General features: G+C 51.7%; 2 protein-coding genes and 1 pseudogene across 5 annotated transcripts; 2 read left to right on the plus strand and 1 right to left on the minus strand.

The window, feature by feature from the left end:
- The first annotated feature begins 1,490 nt into the window (after positions 1-1,490).
- Positions 1,491-10,404, plus strand: LOC133259211 (cystatin-13-like). 3 transcript variants are annotated; one of them, XM_061436423.1, is made up of 4 exons: positions 1,491-1,710; positions 2,637-2,956; positions 8,206-8,319; positions 8,990-9,703. In XM_061436423.1, the coding sequence occupies exons 2-4, from the start codon at positions 2,729-2,731 to the stop codon at positions 8,990-8,992; spliced, it is 345 nt and encodes a 114-aa protein (XP_061292407.1). In that variant the 5' UTR covers positions 1,491-1,710; positions 2,637-2,728; the 3' UTR covers positions 8,993-9,703. The 3 variants fall into 3 exon arrangements, with proteins under 3 accessions (XP_061292407.1, XP_061292404.1, XP_061292406.1); XM_061436420.1 differs by lacking the exon at positions 8,990-9,703 and adding an exon at positions 10,234-10,404 and having other exon boundaries at positions 1,493-1,710; XM_061436422.1 differs by lacking the exon at positions 8,990-9,703 and adding an exon at positions 10,234-10,404 and having other exon boundaries at positions 1,493-1,710; positions 2,640-2,956.
- Positions 10,405-14,881: 4,477 nt separating this feature from the next.
- On the minus strand, positions 14,882-19,165 carry LOC133258776 (cystatin-9-like; annotated as a pseudogene).
- Positions 19,166-21,960: 2,795 nt separating this feature from the next.
- Positions 21,961-24,717, plus strand: LOC133259212 (cystatin-9). 2 transcript variants are annotated; one of them, XM_061436425.1, is made up of 4 exons: positions 21,968-22,326; positions 23,621-23,746; positions 23,961-24,015; positions 24,444-24,531. In XM_061436425.1, the coding sequence occupies exons 1-3, from the start codon at positions 22,081-22,083 to the stop codon at positions 23,985-23,987; spliced, it is 399 nt and encodes a 132-aa protein (XP_061292409.1). In that variant the 5' UTR covers positions 21,968-22,080; the 3' UTR covers positions 23,988-24,015; positions 24,444-24,531. The 2 variants fall into 2 exon arrangements, with proteins under 2 accessions (XP_061292408.1, XP_061292409.1); XM_061436424.1 differs by lacking the exon at positions 23,961-24,015 and having other exon boundaries at positions 21,961-22,326; positions 24,444-24,717.
- The last annotated feature ends 1,097 nt before the right edge of the window (positions 24,718-25,814 follow it).

The following is a 25,814-nucleotide window of genomic DNA, read 5'->3' on the forward strand; positions in this document are numbered from 1 at the left end:
AATGAGTCAACTCTTCGCATGAGGTGGCCAAAGTACTGGAGTTTCAGCTTTAGCATCATTCCTTCCAAAGAAATCCCAGGGCTGATCTCCTTCAGAATGGACTGGCTGGATCTCCTTGAAGTCCAAGGGACTCTCAAGAGTCTTCTCCAACACCACAGTTCAAAAGCATCAATTCTTCGGCGCTCAGCCTTCTTCACAGTCCAACTCTCACATCCATACATGACCACTGGAGTAAGCGTCTTTTAATTTCATGGCTGCAGTCACCAGCTGCAGTGATTTTGGAGCCCCCCAAATTAAGTCTGTCACTGTTTCTGCATATAAGTTATATGTACTCTGCATGTAAGTTAAATAAGCAAGGTGACAATATACAGCCTTGGTGTACTCTTTCCCGATTTGGAACCAGTCTGTTGTTCCACGTCCAGTTCTAACTTTTGCTTCTTGACCTGCATACAGATTTCTCAGAAGACAGGTCAGGTGGTCTGGTATTCTCATCTCTTTCAGAAGTTTCTACAGTTTGTTGTGATCCAGACAGTCAAAGGCTTTGGTGTAATCAATAAAACAGAAGTAGGTGTTTTTCTGGAACTCTCTTGCTTTTTCGATGATCCAACAGATGTTGGCAATTTGATCTCTGGTTCCTCTGCCTTTTCTAAATCCACCTTGAACATCCAGAAGTGCACTGTTCACTTACTGTTGAAGCCTGGCTTGGAGAATTTTGGGCATTACTTTGCTAACATGTGAGATGAGCTTAGAAAGGGCTCCTGAATTCCAGCCCAGGATTCCGTCTCAGACATCTGACCCTTCAGCAGGTAACTTTCAGGTCTCACATGCCCTGTCTGGATCTCATCTTACAGGTCTCAGGTATGATCCTCCTTGGGCTGTATGTTATCCTGGAAAGAGAAACAGTGATTTCCCAACGTCTGAGTTCATGGAAGTCCCTCACCACAGCTGAACCAGGGCCCTGTGCTGAGAGAGACGGAGTCGTGATCGTCAGGGGAGCCTGACTCGGGATGAGAAGTACACACAGGGGAGGAAACTGGACCAAGGGAGCCCATCTGAGACAAGCCTGGAGATGTGGAGAGATGGCTGCCATCTGTCCATCCCACGGAGGGTCACACACCTGTGGCCATCGCCAGCCTTTGGCTTCGTGTCCTTGGCACTAGCCCTGGGCTCCCCTCCTGAGCGAGGAGGCCCAGGGCCCCTGAGCCTGGCTGTTTGGCGCCTCCTCCTGCCTCTAAGACCAAGGGGTCCCACAATGAGACCCCGACAGAGACTCGCTGAAGGTGGCTTCACTTCCAGCTGCCCATCCAAAGCACAGAGATTTAGAAAGTCCAGAGGCTTGGGACAGGATGGGAACTCAGTACTGGCGGCAGATGCTGTGGGCTCCCCAGTGAGTCCATGGGCTTGAAGGCAGAGGGTCCCTCGTCAGAGGGGCTGGTCACTTGGGCCGCATCAGTGGGGCAGGGCTTAGGTCACAAAGGGGCCACAGAGGTGACCACTGGCAGGGAGGGCAGCTGGGGACAGAAGCATTCGACCTTGGCCCTGACAGACACCCCGAGCAGGCACATGGCTGTGAACTGAGTGGGCTGGAAACGAGCTGGCCACAGGCGGGAGCCACCGTGCTCAGGTCCTGGGGAGGGGGAGAAGCTGCCTGAGGCCGGTGGCCAGCTCAGGGCTTGGCCACAGCATTGTGGAAAGGGACTTGGTGCTCAGGTGGGTCTGGGGGTAGCCCTGGTGGGCAGGAGACGGCCCCGGGTGGCCGCCCATGTGCCCAGGCACATGGAGCAGGAGAGTCACCCCTGCCCCTCGTGCGTCACACTGAAGCTGCCGTGGAGCAGAGCCAGGGCAGGAAGGGATAGGTTACCGCCGGCCGGGAGGGTAGGCACCCTGTATCTGTGTGCGTCAGCCTCCCCACAGGTCAGTCTCTGGGAGGCACAGGTTTGGTTGGTGATTCCTGGCAGGGGGCACGTGGCAACCCCAGATGGGCAGCTGAACTAAGACCCTGGGAGTATTTGGTGCTGGGTGTCTATACCTAGGCCCCAGGAGTCTCTTGGTTTAGACACCACATCCTCTGTTCAGCCCGGACACTCGGTCCTTACTTCTCTGGGCAAACGCACCCCCCCCCCCCGCCATGGATTCAGCTTTGGCTCAGGCTGCAGGCTCCTGGTCTGCCCCCGACACCCGAACCTCTGCTTCGGCCTCGAGAGCTACGTCCTATGGGTCATTGTTGGCTGGAGGGATTCCTCTAAAGCAAAGGCATTTCACAAGTGGCATGCCATCCCTCGTACATGTGGGCGAGACTGAGCCAGACAGCCCTGGGCTAAAGCAGACGCTCAGTCCTGGGACTCTTGCCTCCTGAGTGTAAAGGATATCTCCACGGGGCTCGGAGAGATGGGGACACAATGTGCAGGGCCTTCCACGGGCTGGAGAGACTCACCCCCACTCAGCAGACAGGTCCCAGCACAAATAGGCAGCCATTAGGAAGATCAGGGGTGTGTGTGTGTATGTGTACACAGAGGTGTGTGTCCTTCCAAAAAGGAAGCATCCGTGCTGGGCAAATGGACTGAATTACATGTCTCGCAGGTGGCTTTTTTGGGGGCAGATGATTTTAACAGTTGTTCTCCACTTTCCACCTGCAGCAGCACTGGGAGGGGCTGGTGTGGAGGCAGCAGGGCCCACTAAGCCTTGGCAGGACAGGAGGGACTCGGCCTGAACACCCATTTGAGGAGCCATGGCCAGGATCTGCCCTGGCCTGCTGCTCTGGATGACCGTGGCGGCCCTCGTGTCCAGAGGTGTCCAAGCCTGGGATTCGAAGAAGGTGACGAGGGAATTCCAAGACATCCCAGCCTCCTATGTGTACGTGCAGCAGGCGCTGTGGTTTGCCATGAAGGAGTACAACAAGGCCAGCAAGGACACGTATGTCTACAAGGTGATGAACGTTCTGAGGTCCCAGGAGCAGGTTAGTGGCTCTCGCTTCCCACCCTTTGTCCCTGTGCCCACCTTTGTGGGAGGGCCATTGTCAGCTGAGAGCAGCTGAGAGGTACCTGGAGCCAAAATTTATAAACTTTAGGGGTTTGGGGAAGAAAGTTAATTAAGTTTTCTCTTTTATAATTCTGGGGTAAAACATAATATATCCATTCAAATAACTTAAAAGTAGTTATAGTCACATCAGAAAACAGGTAAGAGCACAGAGGGGCTCTTAAAGGGGCCACGTTTGGGATGGTGTGAGCAGATATCATCCACCTGAGTGTTGAAGGGGATGCGTTATAACACAGTGAACAAGCAAACAAACTCCACACCCAGCTTTCATTGTAAGTAGGAATCAGGGCTGAAGGGAAGCTTCCTCTTCTGCCTACTTAGAAATGTGAAAGAATAGGAAACTAGAAAATCACCTTTTGCAACCACCATGGTAATAACAAACTCAGGCAAAGATCAGCAATGGATCTGCCACCCAGGATGGAGAGAAGTAAAGGGAAGGGGCCATAGCTACAGGGATTGCTTGTTAATTAATTACAACCAGAACACGCTGGACAAACTGATACTACGTGCCTCTGATGGGACATCAGTGCAAGGACGTGGCATCACTTGTATACTGTGTTCTGCCCCAAATGTGAGGGTGCTCGTGAGGGACAATTAGACAAGTCCATGTTACAGGTGCTGCTTCCCAGGTGGTGTCCATGGTAAAGAACCCCTCTGCCAATGCAGGAGACGTAAGAGATGTGGGTTCAATCCCTGGGTCAGGAAGATCCCCTGGAGGAGGGCATGGCAACCCGTTCCAGTATTCTTGCCTGGAGCATCCCCATGGACAGAGGAGCCTGGCGGGCTACAGTCTATGGTGTTGCAAAGAGTCAGACACAACTGAACTGGCTGAGCACACACACAAGTATATTATGGGGCATTCTCTAAGACCACTTCAAAATATCAGTGCTGTAGATTTCAAGGAAAATAATACCGATGAACCTATTTGCAGGGCAGGAATAGAGACACAGACGTCGAGAATGCACTTGTGGACAGAGAGAGGGAAGGAGAGGGTGGGACAAATTGAGAGAGTAGCACTGATATATACACACACTGCCATGTGTAACATAGATAGCTAGTGGGAAGGTGCTGTATAGCACAGGGAACTCAGCTCGGTGCTCTGTGATGACCTAGGGGGTGGGATGGGGGCATGAGAGGGAGATCCAAGAGGGAGGGGATATATGTGTACATATAGCCAGTTCATGCTGTTGTGCATCTTGTTGTACAGCAGAACCTAACACAACATTGCAAAGCAATTATACTCCAATTAAAAAATCAATAAAAATTTAAATATCAGTGCTGTGAAAGACAGAGTAGAGCAGGAAATGGATCTCATGAAAGGAAATTTAGGAAGCATGATGATAAAGGCAAGATGTGTCTCTGTGTTGTCTCTTGGATTTAAAATAATACCAGGGACTTCCCTCGTGGTCCAGTGGCTAAGACTCCATACTCCCACTGCAGGGAACCTGGGTTCATATCCTGGTCAGGGTGCTAGATTTCACATATCACAACCAAGACGTGGTACAGCTAAATAAATAAACAAACAATAAAATAATGCCATAAAGGATGCTCTTAGAGCAGCTGGAGGTTGGAATGTGGACTGTGTCTTAGAGGAACCAGCACTGTGTTTCCTGAGAAAGAGTGTTGTCCTGCTGTCTATGCAGGAGCCCAAGGTGGGGTTGTTGGGGTGCAGGAAGCAGTAGTCACGGTGGGCAGAAGGTGATGTACTGTGGATGATGCTGGCCTGACCCACACCTCTCCTCCACTCAGCCCATCTTCCCTCCAAACTGTTCTACCCACCTTCCAGCCACTGCCAACCTGCCTCCCTTTCCAGCTTCCTTACGTGGGCAGAAGTTTCACTGTGTCCTCACCCCCTAAGAGGTGGGGACACCTGGCACCCTGTCCATCTGCACAGGCTGCAGCCCTGGGCTCCCTCTGGTCCTCTCTGTAGCCCCAGTTATGTGCTTCGTGTTTTTAGGAAGCAACACCTGGGCCAGGAAGTGCGTTCCCCAACGGGTGGCTGAATTAAAACCCCACATCCCTGGGGGCTCAGACTTAATACCTGTTCTTAATGAAGTTCCTGCCTTTCCTGGGACTAGTCCATTTTTCTTAATCTGTGCTCTCTGTTTATATAAACAGAAATAGATGGCTCTGCTTTATAGGCTGATATTTAATCTCTTGGGCTTCTCTGGTAGCTCAGTCAGTAAAGAATCCTCCTGCAATGCAAGAGGCCAAGGTTGGATCCCTAGGTCGGGAAGATGCCCTGCAGGAGGGCATGGCAACCCACTCCAGTATACTTGTCTGGAGAATCCCATGGACAGAGGAGCCTGGCGGGCTACATTCCATAGGGTCGCAAAGAGTCAGACACAGCTTAGTGGCTAAACCACCATTTAATAATAAAATAAACCAAAGACCCACATATCTCAAGACTTATATATCATTTCATACTGTTCGCTGGTTCTTTTCATGAATGTCCATTTTATTTCTTAGTTCACTGTCAGCTCTAGAATTCAGATAAGGATACAAAAGAATCAAGTGGAAACAGGTTAAAAAAGAGGCTAGGAGAGAGGTGTTTTAAGTTCACTTGAAAACATATTGAAGAAAGGAGTAAGGAAGAATACACCATCCCCAAACAAAAGCTAAAAGAAAAATACTGGGTGACAATTCAGATAAAACGTAACAAAATGCCCACAGGCCCTATAAATGGAAAATTGCTCTATTCCACTGAATGACTTAAGTTAAAACTACAAAGATATTTATCAGCAGTTGTCACTCACAGCCTGTAGCCAAATCTGGCCCATGGCCCTTCTTAGTACATCCCATGAGACATGAATGAATATAAGAAACAAAAGGAGACTATTTTGTGACATATGAAAATTATATTACACTGAAACGTATGTCCATAAATACAATTTTATTAGGACACTGCCAGGCACACGTTTTGAATGCTGTCTGGGCTGTGTCCGTGCTGCAAAGCCTGGAATATTTTCTCTCTGGCCCTTAAAGAAAAAACGGGTAGCTACCAGCTCCAGTTCACAGAGGAGGAAAACAGGCACAGAGACGTTTAGAAACCTGCCAGGGTCACACAGATACTAAGAGAAGAGCCAAGATTTAAACCCAGGCTGTCTACTCTTAATCCACCAATGCTACTGCTTCTGAATGATGCCAGCTGGGCCAAAGATACAACGGTGCAGCCAGCCAGGAGGGCACGGTGTCACAAGAGGCCAGGGGAGTCAGAGAGCCCTGGCCATGGCAGGAGTGAGTGGCTGAATCCACAGCTGGACCCTCATTTGCCTCCCTTTCCTGGGCAATCGGGGGTGAAGGTGGGGCTGGGGGTTGGTCAGTGGTTGTTGAGGATGATTTAGGGAAGTCTGTTTTTTTGGTAATTTTCACTTGGAAATTTACTCAAATACAAAGCACTCATTCTCAGTTGGGCATAGATTTTTGCTCTTCGGGGCATTTTTGGCCATAGCCTGAGATGTTTCTGGTCATCACCACTGAAGAGGCTGCTACTGAGATTTGAGGAACGGAGTCCAGGAATGTGGGTCATCACGCCTCAGGCATAGCATGGCCCCCACAGCCAAGAAATTCAAATGCCAACAGCCCCAAATGCCAACAGCACTGGGAAACTTGATATCCAGTCCTGGAAATGGAGAAGGCAATGGCACCCCACTCCAGTACTCTTGCCTGGAAAATCCCATGGACGGAGGAGCCTGGTAGGCTGCAGTCCATGGGGTCGCTAAGAGTCGGACGCGACTGAGCGACTTCACTTTCACTTTTCACCTTCATGCATTGGAGAAGGAAATGGCAACCCACTCCAGTGTTCTTGCCTGGAGAATCCCAGGGACAGAGAAGCCTGTTGGCTGCCGTCTATGGGGTCGCACAGAGTTGGACACAACTGAAGCGACTTAGCAACAGCAGCAGTCCTGAAAAATGTGCTTGGGGTACATTTGGAAGTAGTTTTGAAAGTGACCACTGATTTCTTTACATCCCCCACAGACATCGATCCTGGTGGGCACACCTGCAGGTGTCATTTCATACACTTAGTGCATAGCTGAAAATTTTAAAGTATGTTTTATACTCATGAAACCATACTTAGATTTCTGCCTACACCCATTTTGTTCAATGCCCAGGCGACTTTTCCAGAACTTCCAAAATATTTACTCTATTTTCTGAATTATCTCTTATTCTTCTGCACTCAGGTACAGAATCTAACTAACCTGGTCATCCTCTTTAAATATTCTTTCCTTAAAGTCTTATAAACTTTGTTTTCCTTTTCAGATTGTTTTTATGTCCTGGCTATTGTACATAGTGCTGCAATGGAACATTGGGGTACATGTGTCTTTTTGAATGATGGTTTTCTCAGGATATATGCCCAGGAGTAGGATTGCTGGGCCATATGCAAACTCTATGCTTAGTTTTTTAAAGTCATCTTCATACTAATCTCTATAGTGGTTGTATCAACTTACATTCTCACCAATAGTGTAGAGGGGTTCCCTTTTCTCCACACCCTTTCTAGCATTTTTGTTTGTAGGTTTTTTGATGATGGCTATTCTGACCTGTGCAAGGTGATACTTCATTGTAGTTTTGATTTGCATTTCTCTAATGAATAGTAAGGTCAAGCATCTTTTCATTCTTCAATCATGGGAGTGGACATTTACCATTGCTCATCTGGGTTTCTTTGTGAGGCCGCCTTGAGTACAGGGCTATGGTGGGCTCTGGATAGGGTAGGCAGTGGTGAGGGGAGATGCCTGGAAAGTCAGGAATTTGGGAGGGTGTATGACATGGAATAAGGTGTAGATAACTAAAACTGCCAAAGGGAAGCAATATATTCTAAGTGGATTTCACTGAAAATGTTGATTCTTTCCCAAGCTCCAGTGAACAAACCATTAGTTTTCCCAGGAAAATGGTCTTTAGGAAATAGCTTTCTTGCTTTATCTCGGTGAGAGCTGTCATTGCTTTAAAATTAAATATCATAATGAAAAAGATCGAGAAACAGAGAGACAGAGAGAACAAGGTAAGGACCACTTCTGCGTTACCCCAAAACTCTGTCCAAAGAAACTATAGGAGGGAGGGAGGTGGGGAGATGTCCTTTGCCCCAAGCAGTCAATGACATGTTTGTTTGTCAGAAATGACAACTGATGCCACATATTCTTTGATGATCTCTAACTTGAAATGATTCACGGACAGGTCACGGATAGTTTGGATTACCTTCTTGAAGTCGAAATTGAGCGGACACAGTGCAAGAAAATTTCAGGGAAAACTGAAAACTGTTCAGCACAAGAGGATCCCCAAATGCAGAAGGTAGGTCCTGAGACAGCCTTCAGCAACCTTGAATTATCTTGCTTGAAATCACTCATTAGCCTCCGGATAGTCTTTCCCATCTCTGCCCTTACAGGGCTCATGCAACTCTTAGAGATTCCCCATTTCAGATCTCCTATAGGTTTTGAGCTTATCTGTTTTCTTTATTGAGTCTTATAAAAGAAGAAAGGGTAACTATCTGATCTCCTTGGGGAAAGGTTTTAAAACCTGGTATTATTTTAAATAGTTATAGGCCTGGTTCATGGAAGGAAGGAAATTTAAAAATTTTCCAAAGTATTAAGTAGCTGAAAATCAACTACAGAAGAAAAAAACAAAATCAGCTATAACTACCCTTACGGAAAATTTACTGCTGTCAACTTATTGTTATATATCCTAGTTTTTTTTTTTATATTTTATATTTGTGTTTTGTGTAGTAGGGAATTGCACTGTATACTATTCCATAATTTAGATTTTTACTTAATAATAAAATATAAGAATTTCTGAAACTATACAGTTATTTGAGGGCAGTGTCACTGCAGACAGAGACTACAGCCATGAAACTAAAAGACGCTTTCTTCTTGGGAGAAAAGTGATGACAAACTTAGTGTATTATAAAGCAGAGACATCACCCTGCTAACAAAGGTCCATATAGTCAAAGCTATTGTTTTTCCAGTAGTCATGTACAGATTTGAGAGTTGGACCATAAAGAAGGCCGAAAAAATTGATGTTTTCAAACTGTGGTGCTGCAGAAGACTCTTGAGAGTCCCTTGGACTTCAAGGAGATCCAACCAGTCCATCCTAAAGGAAATCAATTCTGACTATTCATTGGAAGGACTGATGCTGAAGCTGAAACTCCAATACTTTGACTGGCTGAAGTGAAGAACCAACTTATTGGAAAAGACCCTGACACTGGGAAAGATTGAAGGTGGGAAGAGAAGGGGGCAACAGAGGATGAGATGGTTGGATGGCATCACCGACTCAATGGACATGAGTCTGAGCAAGCTCTGGGAGATAGTGAAGGACAGGGAAGCCTGGGATGCTGCAGTCCATGGGGTCACAAGGGGTCAGATGCAAATTAGAGACTGAACAACTAGAACAACTAATATGTTCCCCAACACTGCCAGGAACCAGCTCAACTCATCCTGATCCCCTGCAACCTGGACGCCCCCCCAGTCTGGATTCAGTTCCTCCATGGCCAGTTTGGGTTCCTGGTTGCTTGGTCCTTTCTCCCCCTCTACCTGACCCCTTAGTTCTTTGTATCTTACACAACTTCAGTTCTACTGAGCGCCACGTTGATGTAATGGAGGTTTTCTCACTTTATATTTTCATTCTGATTGAATAAAGATTTTAGGCGAGGAGAGGGACAGAGTGATCTCACCCAGGTCAGAAGCTGGGAGCACTGCTCCTTCTTCAGGCCCTGTGTCTCCTCCCAGCTCCACAGCTGCAAGCTTTTCCTGGTGGGACCTGGCCAGATTCTGATCCCCTTTTCAAAGCCTGTAGGACCCCAATTATTCTTGTGGTTCTGCCTCCCCTGGGAAGGACCCGCTGGGCCCTCCATGCAGCATGGGGTCTCCAGGGGCTGCAGGAAGTCTGCGTGGGGTGGTGGCGGGGGAAGTCCAGAGCTGGACAGGCGGATTTCTCCAGGCTAATTCATCTTGGGCTTCAATGCTTGCTCTCCTGGAGCAAAAGGAGCCCTGACTGTGATGGCCTCATATCACAGGGACATGAACCCAAGTGGCACTCATCTCAGTTGTGAAGCTGTCTCCTCAGCCATCAGGTCAACTGTTCAGGGGCCTGTAGGAGCATGACTGGCCCCTCCTTAAGCCAAATCTTGACACCTGGAAATAGGACCTTCTGGTTTTCTTTTTTTTGGAATTTTTCTTGCTTATGAGTTATTATTCTTTTTATCTCTTCCAGGCATTTTATTGCACCTTTATTGTGGCATCCAAACCCTGGAAATTTGAACTCCAGATGCTAAAGAAAGAATGCAGTCCTATCTAATGGTCAGCTAGCCACTCTACAGCTCTCATGTGCATTTCAAGAAGTGAAGATACTTGTAAAACACTTAAATAACACATCTGACCTCTCGACTTCCCTTTTGTGGCCTGCTTGCTTTTTGTGCGTTCTCCAGGCGCGAAGGCTATGGATGCGGTGCTGGTAGGGTAGCATCTTTCGCTTGGTCAGTGCATTTACCAGCGGGGACAGTCTGCTCCCAATGAATGGAAGAGAATGTGAACCTGTTACCGTATTTCACCGAGGTCTGGGCACAAATTACTTTCCACTGACAGCTCTTTGGAACTAACAGGAAGCCCCACTTCTCCATTGCTTTAGGTGGGGAGTTTCTGCAAGGCCCTGAGGATGCATTGAGAATGTCTGTCCACAGATTTCCACGGATTTCCACGGAAAGCTCCCTCCCAGGGCTGCAGAAGGCACAGCGTCATGGCTTCAGCCATAGTTTTAACCCCTCCCGATCCAACCTGGGAGGTAGTTGGGTGATTGGGAGACTTGTGTTTTACTTTCGTTTTTGAATTGAGGCAGGGAAATGAGAGTGATGGTGCAGGAAGAGAAAGCTGCATTTGGGCATGTGCCTGTGCATGTATGTGTGTACTCAACTCATATGTGTGCTCGCACAGAGTGGGAGGTATGATCTAATGCCTTATAACTGATCACCCTACCCTTGGTGCCTCAAGCAATTTATCTATTTCGCTGTGGCGTCTGTGGGTCAGGGGTCTGGGGTGGTTTGGCTGGTGTCACCTCTCCTGAGGTCACTCTCAGGCTCTCATGGCATGCCATGGTCTGAAGGTGAGCCTGGCTCTGGGGAGCCCGCTCCCGAGGTGCCTTGCCCTTGTGGCTACTGGCTGGTGTTGGCTGTGGGCAAGTGGTCTCTGCTGTCCTCTGTGAGGGTCTGTCTGCACAGCCGCTGTGTACTGGGTGAGGCGGACGGCTTCCCCCAGACAGAGTGTCTGAAAGTCCGGGTTGGAAGCCATGGCGCTCTTGGTGGCCCAGCGTCGGAGGTAACACAACGTCACCTCTTTGGGTTGTCGGCCACCTTGATTAACTTCAGTTCAGTGTGAGAGAGAGGGCTGCGAGGTGTGGCAACTGGGAGATGCCAACCAGGGGAGGCTCCTGCAGTGTGTGTGTGTGTGTATCTGTCTGTCTGTCTCTCTGTGTATCTGTGCATAGGACTGGGCTGAGATGGTGAAGTGAATTAACAAATGAAAAAGAAGCACTTTCCAGAACATAGTGGTGGACACGACAGCCCTGGAGGGCAGGTCAGGGCCAGCCAGGTAAGTGTGAGCAAGCACACAGGAGCAGGTGGGTACCTACCTGACTGCCGGGTGAATCTCCTGGGACTTCTCCTCCTGCAGAACCCACAGTGGGCACCTGTGTGGGGCAGACTGGTCAGTGTGGGATCTGAAGCTCCTGAGAGGAGCCTGCAGCCATTGCAGGACTTGGGAGAGAAACACCTCAGTTCTTTTTTTTAGTAACGTACAGTGTAATTGACATACAACACTGTTAGTTCCAAGTGTAGAACTTACAGTGATGCAATATTTCTCTATGTTACAAAGTGATGGCCATCATAACTCTAGTTACCATCTGTTATCCTCCAAAGGTATTAACAACATTATTGACTGTGTTTCCATGCTGGATGGTTCAGCTTCGTGACTCATTCATACCTAGAAGGTTGTCCCTCTTCATCTGTCATAGCCATTTCACTGCTTGTCAGCATACGTCATCAAGGATTTGGGGGGAAAAAAAGAAAAACTCACAAGCACATTTCCCAGCAGAACATGTTGCTTTCTGGGGCTGACTACAGCAAGAGGAACCCAGAGTCCAAATCCCAGGGTGACTCTAGGCCCCTGGGGGTCTGTGGACCAGGAGGGGAGATGCAGCCTGGGGAGCTGACTGAGGCCAAGGAGGTCCCACAGCTGGTCTTGCCCATCACTTGACAGCCCTGCCCCCACCCCTGTTTCCACGGGTGAGGTCCAGGGAATCTGCAGAGGTAAGGTCTCCACTTGCTTGTTCCTTTGTGTTCAATCCTTATTTATTCAACCCCGAATATTCATTGGAAGGACTGGTGCTGAGGCTGACGTACCAATACTTTGGCCACCTGATGTGGAGAGCTGACTCATTGGAAAAGACCCTGATGCTGGGAAAGATTGAGGGCAGGAAGCGAAGTGGGCAATAGAGGATGCAATGGTTGGATGGCATCACCGACTCAGTGGACATGAGTTTCAGCAAACTCCAGGAGATAGGACAGGGAAGAGTGGCATGCTGCAGTCCATGGGGTGACAAAGATTCGGACATGACACTGAGCGACTGAACAACAGCAAGGGCTCTGCCTGGACCCTGACACCTGGGAAAGCTGAGGAAAGTGTTGAAATGTTTCCTGGCAGATGAGAAAGTGGCCACAGAGCAAATCACAGGATCTAGAGGTAATGCATTGGCCATTGATGCTGTATTTCCTTCCATGGCTCTCCCAGGACCCCGCTGTCAGCCTTGGTGATGGTGCCTAGGGCCAGCAGGTTAGCAGCTGGGAAGGCAGAGACCACTCTACAGTCTTGTTTCTGGAGAGGGTGCGCCTGCCTGAGCTGTGGGTGAGGCTTGGGGCCCAGCCACTTCGCCTCTACTGGGGGGATGGGGTTGTTGCCCAGGGAGGGACAGCTGGGCCAGAAACCCACTCCCATGATTCCTCAGCACACAGATTCCGGACGGAGGAAGGGGCCAGGTCGTGCCATCCCAGGCGAGGTGCACAGGGCCAGGGAGGGAGCTCCTCCCGCCACGATGAGTCCCTCCATCCACACCTGGGCTCACGAAGCCAAGCACTCCCAGGGGCCCTCCCTTCTGGACAAGTGGGGCCAGTGGGGCCAGACAAAGCCAGGCCCTGCAGCCCCCTGCGGAGGCAGGACCACTGACACAGCCCCACTCCCGTGGGCTGACAGCAGCAGCGTCGTCCAAGTGGAAACACCGAAGCCCTCAGTACTTATAGTGGGAATTTCTGATAATGTACTTTCACAGCCTTGGGAAATTTCATAGAAATAGCACCTGGAAAAACAGCATATATCAAGAAACTGTGTTGATGATTATTTTCCACGTTTTTCTTAGAATAATAGTCTTGTTACAGACCCCAAGGCCAAACCCAGAAGGGAGTATGATTGGGATCATGAAAGCATGGGCCTTGGAACACTGGGTCAGCATCAGGCATGAACACTGCCTACGCACTTGCTAACTGTTCCCAAAAATTTCCCAGAAGAGAACAGCTCAGGGTAAAAACAAGGAGATCTGAACTATGTCAATGTAGTGTCTTAGGAAAGATAGGTCAAAGAAAGCCTTGTAGTCTGCAATCAGAAATAAAAGCTGGACTCCGAGTGGACTTTGCACCTCAGTCCAATAGAGGCAGCAGGTCCCCTGACACTGCACCAGATTTCATGTTCTGTTTTCAATCTCATCGCTCGCTCCTGGACCTTTAGGGCAACAAGTACCCCTCTTGGTAGCCCTGCCACTGCCCCAGGAAAGGGGTGAGCTCATGAAGGGCCAGCAGCTTCCCCACTCTGGAGTGACCCCAGGGAGACCCTTCCCAGGAGCTGCTTGAGGGGAAAAGTGGGGTTGATTCCTTGGAAACATGATGGGGATCACAGTGCCTAAAGGACCCTGAAAGCTTCCTTTGATGGAAGAGCCAGGAGTCAAGAAAAGCCTTGGAAGGAACAGAAGAAGGGGTCAGGGAGGGTTGTGGAGAAGAACCAGTGGGGTCTGTGACCAGGTGGCAGGGGACAAGCACACAGCTGTGCCCACACTGAGCGGTGCCCGCCAACAGTGAGGATGCCTGCCAACAGTGAGGATGCCTGAAGCTGGGCTCCCTTCAGCCCTGCCCAAGCCCCAGGCTGGGAAGCCAGTCAACCCTGGGTGGAGGACACTCACATGCTGAAGAGTTCTCACACCACGAGACTGGCCCCTTCCCCAGGAAAGCCTGCCGCACACACGGGAGCAGGTACTGACCTGAGAGGTGATCGCAGGCAAAGGGCTTTCCCTGGGGCTCAGCGGGAAAGAATCTGTCTGCCATGCCAGGAGCCACGGGTGACACAGGTTCGATCCCTGGGTCAGGAAGATCCCCTGAAGGAGGGCATGGCAACCCACTCCAGGATTCTTGCCTGGAGAATCCCAAGGACAGAGGAGCCTGGTGGGCTACAGTCCATGGGCTCACAAAGAATTAGACACAACTGAAGTGACTGAGCATGCATGCTCACTCAGGCCACACAGGGAGGAAAGGAAGGGGGGAGAAGGACCACACGACTGCTACCTAGAGTCCCAAGGCAACCACGGACTTCTCCAGCAAACCTACCTCTGAAGGGCTGCCCTGGGGCAGGGATGCTGAAGCCAGAGACAGAGCCCAGATGCACCTGTGCAGGTTGTTCCACCGGTGGTGGCTCAGGTGTGTGAAGGGGAGAGACCCACCCCCAGGCCCAGCCAGCTGCCCTGATGGAAGGATGGCCCCAGCTGCCCAGCTCCCACCCTCTGGAACCAGGCTGCACAAGGCTGCTTGCAATGCTGACGTTTAATGACCAGTTCTACGGGGTGACATAGACAAGGAGGCGTGTCCACATGGCCTGGGTGCGACACCCAGACAGGTACTCATCCAGAGAACAGAACCAGAGCCGCTTAGACACTGAAGGGACACGACAGGGTGGCAGGGGTACCCCCCAGGCTGGGGTGTGGTCTCACTCAGCAGAGCCCTCCAAGCAGGTGTCATTCAGGAGTTTAAACTTTGTTCTCCATGGGTCAGTGGTGATCGTAAAGTAGCAGATGTCAGTCTGTGGGAATAAGCACAGAGACAGAGTGTGGGGAGGCAGCCTCAGGAAGCTGGTGTCTCCAGCTCTAAAGCCGTACCCACCCTACCTACCTACCCCGGGTGGCCCCCGGGAGCAGCCCCAAGCTCATCCTAGATCTTCCCGACCTGGGACTCTCTGCTGACCCCAGACGCACCTGGGTCACTCTGGCCTTCCAGCCCTGTGATCTCCAGGGACTCCTCCCCCCGACACCAGAATGTCCCACACGATCCATACCCCCAGTGTCCCAACCGGGTCCTCTGACCTGACCTGGGCTTGTTCAGGGGCGGGGCTCACCCCCCTTGTCACTTGGAGCAGTAGCAGCAGGGCAGGGCCTGGGAGGGCATGGGGACTCAGCCTCCATCTGTCCAGCTCTGGGCAGGAGGACCACTCGGCCACGGAGATGCTGCCCCTCCCTCACACACTCCTTCTCCTGAAGGCGGGGCGGGGCAGTGGGTGACGACCAGGGAGGGGACATCTCGTCTTCCACCCAGGGACCCAGACCACGTGGTCAGGAACAATCTAACCCCAGGGGGACCTGGGATGTAGCAGCAGAAATGGGACCAGTGAGTAGACAGGCCAGGGGCATACGAGTGACCAGTGACCCCTCGGCTGGCGTGCCTGGCTGGCCTCCATCCTGCAGACGATCCCTCGGTGTCCTTTGGAATGCCATCGTCATCACTCCCCACACCGCCTGCCCTGATGCAGTGTCCACGGCCCTGTAACCTGAGGGTGGCTGGTGTGTGTCTTACATTGTTCACGTCTGGAGTTGCTTGAAAAGGACAGTTGCCGATGCCTTCGTCAAATTTCCTGCACCTGGTTCGGGCAAACTCCAGCTCCATGGAGAACACCAGGCCAATGTCCACCTGGGTTTGGACAGGCACTGAAGTGGACATAGCCCTCCTGCCCCCTTACGTACCTGGCAGGTAGACCCACACAGTGGGGCAGGACAGGGGTCTTTGCAGGAGGGGCTTGACTGCCAGCTTACTGGATAAATCTGGGCTGAGAAATGGATATTCCCTTTTGCGCCCTGTTGTCACTACTTTCACCTGTCCTACAGCGAGGAAGGAGCCCCATGGAGCTGCAGTATGCTCTCACACACAAATGCACACTCAGGCACACACAAGCACACACAGGACCGGGAGTGCTCCTTCTGCAGAATGTTCTTGGCATTTCTGTCTGCAGCCCACATGAAAACCACATACCCCTGGTTACATTCTGTACAGATTCCATTGCTAGGAGAATGTTTTAGGATGAAGAACGCCATCTGGGATGATTATAAATCACACAGGATCATTGAAACATGGACATCACCATATGTAAATTAGATGACCAGGGCATGTTCGCTGCATGCAGCAGGGCACCCAAAGCTGGGGCTCTGGGACAACCCAGAGGGAGGGGGTGGGGAGGGAGGTGGGGGTGGGGTTCACGATGAGGGGGATACATGTATACCTGTGGCCGATTCATGTTGATGTATGATAAAGACCATCACAATATTATAAAGCAATTATCCTCCAATTAAATACATTAATTTAAAAAATCACACTGGATCCATGTAGACGGAGGCCCAGAAGGAGCCCACAGCATGTGGACTCCGAGGAGAGGCTGTGAGCTCCCAGAGGCCCCTCAGAACCAGGGGCCCTGGCTCCTGACACTCCAGGCGCTTTCCTCCCCACCCTGCTATTTGTACATCTCTATCTCTTTCTTTTTCTCTCTCTCTGTTTTGTAAATTAACCTCTTAAAGTTATTTCCTTGAAATCTTTTCTGAATCTCTTTAATATTTTCTGTCTGCCTGTTAAAAAAAAAAAGGTAAGTAGCTTTATCCCCTTACAGTCTATATTTTGGTCATTCTTCTTTAAGCAAGCTCAAATATAATGAAAACTGAAAATACATTTTACATGTGAGTAGACTGATGGAGCAGAGAAGGCAATGGCACCCCACTCCAGTACTCTTGCCTGGAAAATCCCATGGATGGAGGAGCCTTGTAGGCTGCAGTCCATGGGGTCACTAAGAGTCGGACACGACTGAGAAACTTCACTTTCACTTTTCACTTTCATGCATTGGAGGAGGAAATGGCAACCCACTCCAGTGTTCTTGCCTGGAGAATCCCAGGGACGGGGGAGCCTGGTGGGCTGCCGTCTATGGGGTCACACAGAGTCAGACACGACTGAAGCGACTTAGCAGCAGCAGCAACAGACTGATGGAGATTTAAAACCCTCCCAAGTTATTTCTTTTCTAAAAACTGAAACTACCCCAACAGGTTGTATTTCCCTCTATTTTATGGGCTTCAGATGATGATCAAGACCCCTTGTTAAGCACCCCCAACCCCTACCAGACCCTCATTAACAGCAGGTATGCACCAGCAGCAGGGGAGGGTACCTACAGGATCCTTCCACGACCGCAGTACATGCACCACTTTGTAGGCGTTTCTGCCCTGGCTCATCAGGTTGTACATGTGCAAGACATACTCCACGGTGGCAGGGAGGTAGTTCTTCAACAATCTCTGGTCGTCATTTCACTCTTTCTCTGTGGGACCGCAGATGTGACTCCCCAGGAGCCAGGGACCTAAGAGAAGCAGGAGCAGGGTCCAGGGCTGAGCCCACCTGCACCTCCCCTATCGGCCCCTCATGGCTGCTGCCCCCAGGCACCAAGGCTTCACCCTTCCCATCTCTGGCTTCCACCTGGCCTTCCTGGGTGTGGGTCCAGTCTATCTGCTCCAGGACATACTCTCCCCTGGTCCACCCCTCTGGTCTGATACGCTGTCCCTTCCCTCTCGTGACCCTGCCTCCTCCATCTCAAGCTGATAACATTGCCTCCTGTCCAGGAGAGAGAGCGAGACCCAGGCAGGGTGGGTTGGGAAGGACCAACCGTGGAGGAGGGTCCACTGCTGCTAAACTCCAGCCACACACCCACCTTGGCATTTCACAGGGGTCAGAGGCTTTTGGGGTACGCCAGACTTGGATGCTGAAGGGTCCTGGGACACAGCAGCAGGTGAGGGTCAGAGAGACCAGGACAGACAGAGCCAAAGAGGATGAGTGGCCCAGACTCAGCTTGTGGGTTACAGAAGGTGGTCTGCAGTGGCTGGGAAGGATTCTAAAAGGCCTGCTTGAGAATCACTGGCCTGGAATGTGGGGGCTTTGTCTCTGTAGGCAACAGGCTTCCCTGGGCTTCTATTTCCTTGGTGCTCCTCCCCTGCTGCAGGCAGACTGGCCTCATGACAGAGACACGAGGAAGGAAGGAGGTGATGACAGCGGTCGTCGGCCACAGGCCAGGGAAGGGCGCCCGTGGTAGCAGCCTCGAAGGGGGAGAGGGGTTGGCAAAACCGGGCATTGGACTGGGAATCAAATTCCAGGGGAGTCAGTGACAGAGGAGGGAGCTAGGGGATCCAAAGACACCACATTATCAGTGCCTGGTCATTTTATCATGAACACAGCCAGGTACGAGTGCTACCAGTTACAGAGCTCTGACAAAGGGGTGACGAGGGATGTGAAGAAGCCACATCCAGGTCCGTGACACTCCCATGGGCTCATCAGGACAGCCATGTGAAGACCCCAGGAGTGATTTCAGCCCCATAATTATCAAGGACCCCTGAGTGTCATCTGGGGGGAAGGCTAACAAGAGAGGGTGGGGCACAAGACTCGGGCAGGGGGTTGCCAGGAGCCCTGGATGAAAGTGAAGGACGGATCCCTCCTCCTCCAGCCTGTCCACCTGGGTCACCCCAATGTCCTCCCCTCACTCCCTGGGGACAAGACTGGCACCCCCAGCAGCCCCACACAGAGTGGGCTCTCCACATGCGGGAGCTGCTGCCACTGTCCCTTCTGGACCTCAGAACCATGGGGGTAGCCAAGCCAGGTTCCTGCTCATGTTAGGACACGCACGCAGACTTGTCCCCCTAAGTGTAGAAATCCATAGAAGCATCTTCCTGTGGACCAATTTCCCACTTCCATCACTAGTCAAACGGCACCTTGAAGAAAGTCCACGGCATTGGTCCAGCTCATGACAGGATAGAGTGCTGTGACCGCCATAGCAACTGAGCCTTGGGATGGGCAAAAGAGACCTCATCTATCACCAGCTCTAATGCTCCAAAGGATGAAGATAATGTGGTATGAATACACATGTAATACTTCTCAGCCATAAAAAAGGACCCCGTTCTTCTAACGCAGCAATGTCAATGGATATAGAGAATATTACGCTGAGAGACATAAGTGAGAGAGAAAGAAACATGCTCTGTGTCAGCCTACATGCGGAACCCCCAATATTAATTCAAACAAATCTGTATGAAAAACAGAAGCAGATTCATTGATACAGGAAGAAACTAGTGGTTACCAGTACAGAGAAGAAGGAGGAGGGGCAAATTGGAGGTAAGGGATTAAGACAGACAAAGTACACAGTATACAATAGATAAGCAACAAAGATGCATTGCATAACACAGGGAAATACATTTGTTTTCTTGTAATAACTTTGAGTGGAGTACTCTTGATGAGGGTGAAAGAGGAGAGTGAAAAAGCTGGCTTAAAATTCAACATTCAAAAAACTGAGATCATGGCATCTAGTCCCATCACTTTCTGGCAAATAGATGGGTAAAAAGTGGAAACAGTGTCCGATTTTATTTTCGTGGGCTCCAAAATCATTGCAGACAATGACCACATCCGTGAAATTAAAAGATGCTTGCTTCTTGGAAGGAGAGCTTTGACAAATCCAGACAGCATACTAAAAAGCAGAGATACTGCTTTGCTGACAAATGTTCCATATGGACAAAGCTATGGTTTTTTTCAGTAGTCGTGTACAGATGTGAGAGTTGGATCATAAAGAAGGCTGAGCACCAAAGAACTGATGCTTTCGAACTGTGGTTTTGGAGAAGAATCTTGAGAGTCCCTTGGACAGTAAGGAGATCAAACCAGCCAATCCTAAAGGAAATCAACCCTGAATATTCATTGGAAGGACTGATGCTGAAGCTGAAGCTCCAATACTTTGGCCACCTGATGCGAAGAGCCAACTCATTGGAAAAGACCCTGATGCTGGGGAAGATTGAAGGCAGGACGAGAAGGGGGCAACAGAGGATAAAATGATTGGATGGCATCACCACTTCACTGGACATGAGTTTGAACAAATGTGAAGGACAGATAAGCCTGGCTGGTTGCACTCCATGGGGTTGCAAAGAGTTGGACATGACTTAGTGACTGAACAACAACAATAGCAACAATGTATATACACCTCTGTGTGCGTGTGTTAGTTGCTCAGTCCTGTCCCACCACTAATAATAAATCAACTATAATTCAATAAAAAATGTATAGAAAAATTTTCACCCTAAGATTCCTTGTAATAGCTGTAATTAGAAAATTTTCAATTCTTAGGCATTGACTAAATATGAGAATGAGTTTTTAGTTTTAGGAAGACACCAGCTCTGAGACTGTTTGTGCCAGGGGCAGGAAGGGGACAGGCTGACAGGATCAAAGCCCCACCTCTCCCCACACAGGCACCACCTACCTGCGGAGGCCGAGCTTCTGGAAACCCACTTTTTTCTCTGTCCCCAGGCATGGTAGTTTGACCCCTCCCTGATCAGTGATGCCCCCAGAAACCAGTCTCAAGCCCGCAGCCCCCAGCCCACATAAGTGCCTGACTGCTCAATGTGACTCTGCCCCGACCACTCCCGGGGGACTCTGAACTGGGCTACCCAGTCAGGTCGGCACCACCCCCTGGGAGCCGGCTAAGATGCACCTTCTCTGGGCCTGCCCGGACCTGCAGGGTAAGGATCCTGGGGATGGACAAGGCCCAGGGTCCAGGGCGTCCACAGGCCTCCATGAGTGCTGGGCCCCTCTGAAGTTCTCAAGTAGCTGTGGACGGAGCCTAAATGTCTGTTGCAGAGGCACAGGCCTGAAGTCTTCTCTGGAAAGAGTGTGCTGTGTCATGGTCCCAGGGCTGCTCTGTGCCCCAGCTGGAGGCAGTGAGGTTCTCTTCTGTGAAATGGCCCCTCGCTGCTCACAGGGAGTTGTGTGTCTCTGAGCTGTGGCCATGAGGCCCCCAGAGGGCGCCATCCCCCAGGACACAGCTCAGCTCCTGAGCACATGGGCTTCACGCTCTCTGCTTCCCCTTCACCCCTCCCCTTCCTCTGGTGACAGCCCCTGGACAAAGGGGACAGTGACAGAGGGGACAGCGAGGGCCCGCTGAGTGTCGTGGCCACCCCACCTGGGACACCTCTGAGGGAGGGTGTGTCTGTCAGCCGGCCAGGCCTCAGGCTGAGAACCCAGGAGCTGAGGGGTCATGTCAAGGGAGACTCAGGGATTCTGAGGGAAGCTCCTGGGTCCAGGACCTGCAAACCCTGCTCCCACCCGACCCCGGCACCCGCCCAGGGGCCTGGGAGCCCATGTTCCAGAACTCGAGGGCACTGGGGGCCACGGGGATGGGGGCACATCTGCACCTGAAAGACCCCAGCCCTCTGCTGCTTTCTTGGTGGGGACACCCTTCACCCCTGGGCGGGCCGCCTCTGTCACCCGCAGAGCTGACTGCAGGCCACTCATCCTCTTAGGTTCCGTCCCTCCTTGTCTCTCCAACCCTCACCAACTGCTGCGTCCAGGGACCTCCTTCCACTCACACTCCTTGCAACTGTGCCCTTGATTCGGCATCCAAGTCTGGGGTACCCCATAAGCCTCTGATCCCCCTGAGATGCCGAGGGGGGGCGTGTGGCTGGGCTTCCTCCACGGTTGGTCCTTCCCAACCCACCCTGCCTGGGTCTCACTCTCTCTCCTGGACAGGAGGCAATGTTATCAGCTCGGGATGGAGGAGGCAGGGTCATGAGAGGGAAGGGACAGGGTGTCAGACCAGAGGGGCGGACCATGGGAGGAGTATGTCCTGGAACAGATAGACTGGACCCACGCCCAGGGAGGCCAGGTGGGAGCCGGAGACGGGAAGGGTGAAGCCTTGGTGCCTGGGGGCAGCAGCCATGATGGGCCGACAGCGGAGGTGCAGGTGGGCTCAGCCCTGGACTCTGCTCCTGCTTCTCTTGGGTCCCCGGCTCCTGGTGACTCATGGCTGGCGTCGCAAAGGGGACAAGAATAGTGAAAACACAAATATCTTGGAGCTTTACCTTCCTGCCGTCGTGGAGTATGCCTTACACGTGTACAACCTGAGGAGCCAGGACATGAATGCCTACAAAGTGGTGCGTGTACTGCGGTCGTGGCTGGAGTTGGTAGGTACCATATATTCCCCACTGCTGGCCTCACCAGCTGTTACTAGGGTCAGGAGGTGGTGTCAGCAAGGGATCTCAATCATCATTTGACAACCATAAAACAGAGGGAAATATAGCCTATTGGGTTAGTTTCAGTTTTTATTAAAAAAATAATAATGGGAATTTTTTAAACTCTGGGAGGTGTGTTTTCAGTTTTGTCATTTTTCACCTTGTTTTATGAAGAATAAGCAAAATATAAACTATGAGGGGATGAAACTATTTATTTAAAAAAAAAAAAGAGCCAGACAGAAAACCCTGGATTAGAGATTTAGAATCGACATAATGGAAATCACATTAAACTAGGCTTCTTTAGGGAAAACAGAGAGAGAGAGAGAGCAGGGAAAGCCGCTGGAGGCCTTGTGTCCTGAGGAGCCTCTGGGTGTTCAGGACCTCTCCTCTGACCCCATGTGCTCTGGGCTCCTTCTCCTCCGTGGATCGAGCAAGATTTACACTCTCCCCAGACCATGTTCTGAATCCTAAAATGTTCTCATGGCAATGGAATCTGCAGAACATGACCAGGGGTGCGATTTTCACACTCACTGCAGACAGAAAGGCCGAGAGCATTCTGGGGTCCTGTGTGTGGCCATGTGTGGATGTGTACCTGTGCTTTGCGTGAGTGCCTGGGGGAGAGGAGACATGCTGGGGCGACACCCCCTCTGCACCTCTGGATTGAGTGACAGAAGGAAGGCAGAGTGCTCTCCACGCGGCTCCAGCTTCCCTCCAGGGACAGGAGTGGGTCCCACCTGGCTCTCCTGCCCTCCCTGGGTCTCTGCCTGCAGTCTCTGGCCTGGAGTGCAAGACTGACTCTGGGTATTGGGAATAAAGGCAGGGCTAGAGTAGGGGGGCGCTACAAGGCCTGAAGTCCAGGCAGTGGAGAAGAAGACAGTGCACTGTGTGAGAGGGAGGGTGCTTCTTAAAGTCATTGTCCCAGCCCTGTGAATGTGCCTGTGTGCTTATGTCCTTGCGTCTGTGTGTGTTGATATGTGCGTGTATGTGTGTGTGTATGTGCATGTGTGTATATGTGTGTTTGTATGTGTGAGTATGTGGATGTGTGTCTGTGTGTGTGGATGTGTATGTGTGTGAGTGTGTGTATGTGTGTATGTGTGTGTGTGTGTGTGTGTCTGTGTGTATGGATATGTATGTGTCTATGTGTGGATGTGTGAACATGGATGTGTGTGTGCCTGTGTGTGCAGGAGTGTGTGTGCCTGTGTGTGTGGATATGTGTATATGGGAAGAGAAAGCATTCACTTCACAGTCTGAACAGAAAGAAGAAAAAGGCCTGGTGTTCTCCATGGAGCTGCAGTTCGCCCGAACCAGGTGCGGGAAATTTGACGAAGACATCGACAACTGTCCTTTTCAAGCAACTCCAGACGTGAACAATGTAAGACACACACCAGCCACCCTCAGGTTACAGGGCCGTGGACACTGCATCAGGGCAGGCGGTGTGGGGAGTGATGACGACGCCTTTGCAAAGTCCACCGAGGGGTCGTCTGCAGCATGGAGGCCAGCCAGGCAGGCCAGCCCAGGGGTCACTGGTGACTTGTACGCCCCTGGCCTGTCTACTCACTGGTCCCATTTCTGCTGCTGCATCCCAGGTCCCCCTAGAGTTAGACTGTTCCTGACCACGTGGTCCAGGCCCCTGGGTAGAAGGCGAGATGTCCCCTTCCTGGTTGTCACCCACCGCCCCGCCCCGCCTTAGGGAGAAAGAGTGTGTGAGGGAGTGGCAGCTCGTCCGTGGCCGAGTGGTCCTCCTGCCTAGGGCTGGACGGATGGAGGCTGAGCCCCCATGCCCTCCCCCCCAGGCCCTACCCTGCTGCTCCTGATCCAGGTGACAAGGGGGTGAACTCCGCCCCTGGATAAGACAGACAGGTCAGAGGCCCTGCTGGGACACTGGGGGCATGGGTCATACGGGACATCCTGGTGTCAGGGGAGGAGTCTCTGGAGATCACAGGCCTGACAGGGCAGAGTGACCTGCCCACCCAAGAAGGTAGGGTTTGCTGGATGCCAGCTTTAGAGCTGGAGACACCAGCTTCGCAAGTCCCTTCCCCTCTACTCTGTCCCTGTGCTTGTTCCCACAGACCATCACCTGCTTCTTCACTGTCGACACTGAACCCTGGAAGACAGAGTTCCAACTCCTGAACGACACCTGCTTGGAGGGCTCCGCTGAGTGAGACCACACCTCAGCCCGGGGGGCACCCCTGCCACCCTGTCGTGTCCCTTCAGTGTCCAAGAGGCTCTGGTTCGGTTCTCTGGATGAGCACCTTTCTGGGTGTCACACCCGGGCCATACGGACACGCCTCCCTGTCCATGTCACCCCGTAGAACTGGTCATTAAATGTCAGCATTGCAAACAGCCTTGTGCAGCCTGGTTCCAGAGGGTGGGGGCTGGGCAGTTGGGGTCGTCCTCCCAGCAGGGCAACTGGCTGAGCCCGGGGGATGTGTGTCTCCCGCTCAGACATGTGAGCCAGCTGCCGGTGGCACAACCTAGGAGCACAGGTGCATCTGAGCTGTCTCCCAGCCTCATGAGATGAGCGTGATCCTTAGAGGGATATTGGCATGGCTGGACAGGCAACCCTCAGTGCAGGGTGGACCATACAGGGTCTTGGGCCCCTCAGCACATGCCCAGGGGCTTGCTCACACACATCCACTGATCTGGGAAGCTATGGGATGGGGGAATGTAGGAGGGGCTCCAGCCTCCACTCAGATGGGCCCACCCACCACAAGCTGCAGTGTCTCCTGGAGCCTCTTAAAAACATGCAGCTGCCCAGGGTCTCTGGACCTTTGGAGCAGCAGGTGCATTTCCTCTAAACCCAGGGCCCCTGGGACGCTCAGAGCTGAGAAAGGCTGCTGGTGCTGTGGAGCCAGCAACTGGTCTCCCAGAATAGGACTGAGCAGGCACGTCTGTCAGGGGAAAAGCAGGAGCAGAGTCCAGGGCTGAGCCCACCTGCACCTCCACTGTCGGCCCATCATGGCTGCTGCCCCCAGGCACCAAGGCTTCACCCTTCCTGTCTCCGGCTCCCACCCGGCCTCCCTGGGTGTGGGTCCAGTCTATCTGTTCCAGGACATACTCCTCCCCTGGTCCGCCCCTCTGGTCTGACACCCTGTTCCTTCCCTCTCGTGACACTGCCTCCTCCATCCCGAGCTGATAACACTGCCTCCTGTCCAGGAGAGAGAGCGAGACCCAGGCAGGGTGGGTTGGGAAGGACCAACCGTGGAGGAAGCCCAGCCACCTGCCCCCCTCAGCATCTCAGGGGGATCAGAGACTTATGGAGTGCCCCAGACTTGGATGCTGAATCAAGGGCACAGTTGCAAGGAGTGTGAGTGGAAGGAGGTCAAGGGGCACAGCAGTTGGTGAGGGTTGGAGAGACAAGGAGGGACAGAACCTAAGAGGATGAGTGGCCTGCAGTCAGCTCTGCGGGTGACAGAGGCGGCCCGCCCAGGGGTGAAGGG

This window comes from Bos javanicus, chromosome 13 (genome assembly GCF_032452875.1).
Source record: "Bos javanicus breed banteng chromosome 13, ARS-OSU_banteng_1.0, whole genome shotgun sequence".
NCBI classification, from domain to species: Eukaryota; Metazoa; Chordata; class Mammalia; order Artiodactyla; family Bovidae; genus Bos; species Bos javanicus.

What these genes read in the sequence shown, in the direction of transcription:
- LOC133259211 (XM_061436420.1), top strand. Translation starts at nt 2,729, where the DNA reads ATGGCCAGGATCTGCCCTGGCCTGCTGCTCTGGATGACCGTGGCGGCC. An exon ending in TTCTGAGGTCCCAGGAGCAG is followed by an intron (nt 2,957 to 8,205) that starts GTTAGTGGCTCT and finishes ATTCACGGACAG; the next exon opens with GTCACGGATAGTTTGGATTA. An exon ending in AGGATCCCCAAATGCAGAAG is followed by an intron (nt 8,320 to 10,233) that starts GTAGGTCCTGAG and finishes TATCTCTTCCAG; the next exon opens with GCATTTTATTGCACCTTTAT.
- LOC133259212 (XM_061436424.1), top strand. Translation starts at nt 22,081, where the DNA reads ATGATGGGCCGACAGCGGAGGTGCAGGTGGGCTCAGCCCTGGACTCTG. An exon ending in TGCGGTCGTGGCTGGAGTTG is followed by an intron (nt 22,327 to 23,620) that starts GTAGGTACCATA and finishes TTCACTTCACAG; the next exon opens with TCTGAACAGAAAGAAGAAAA. An exon ending in CAACTCCAGACGTGAACAAT is followed by an intron (nt 23,747 to 24,443) that starts GTAAGACACACA and finishes TTGTTCCCACAG; the next exon opens with ACCATCACCTGCTTCTTCAC.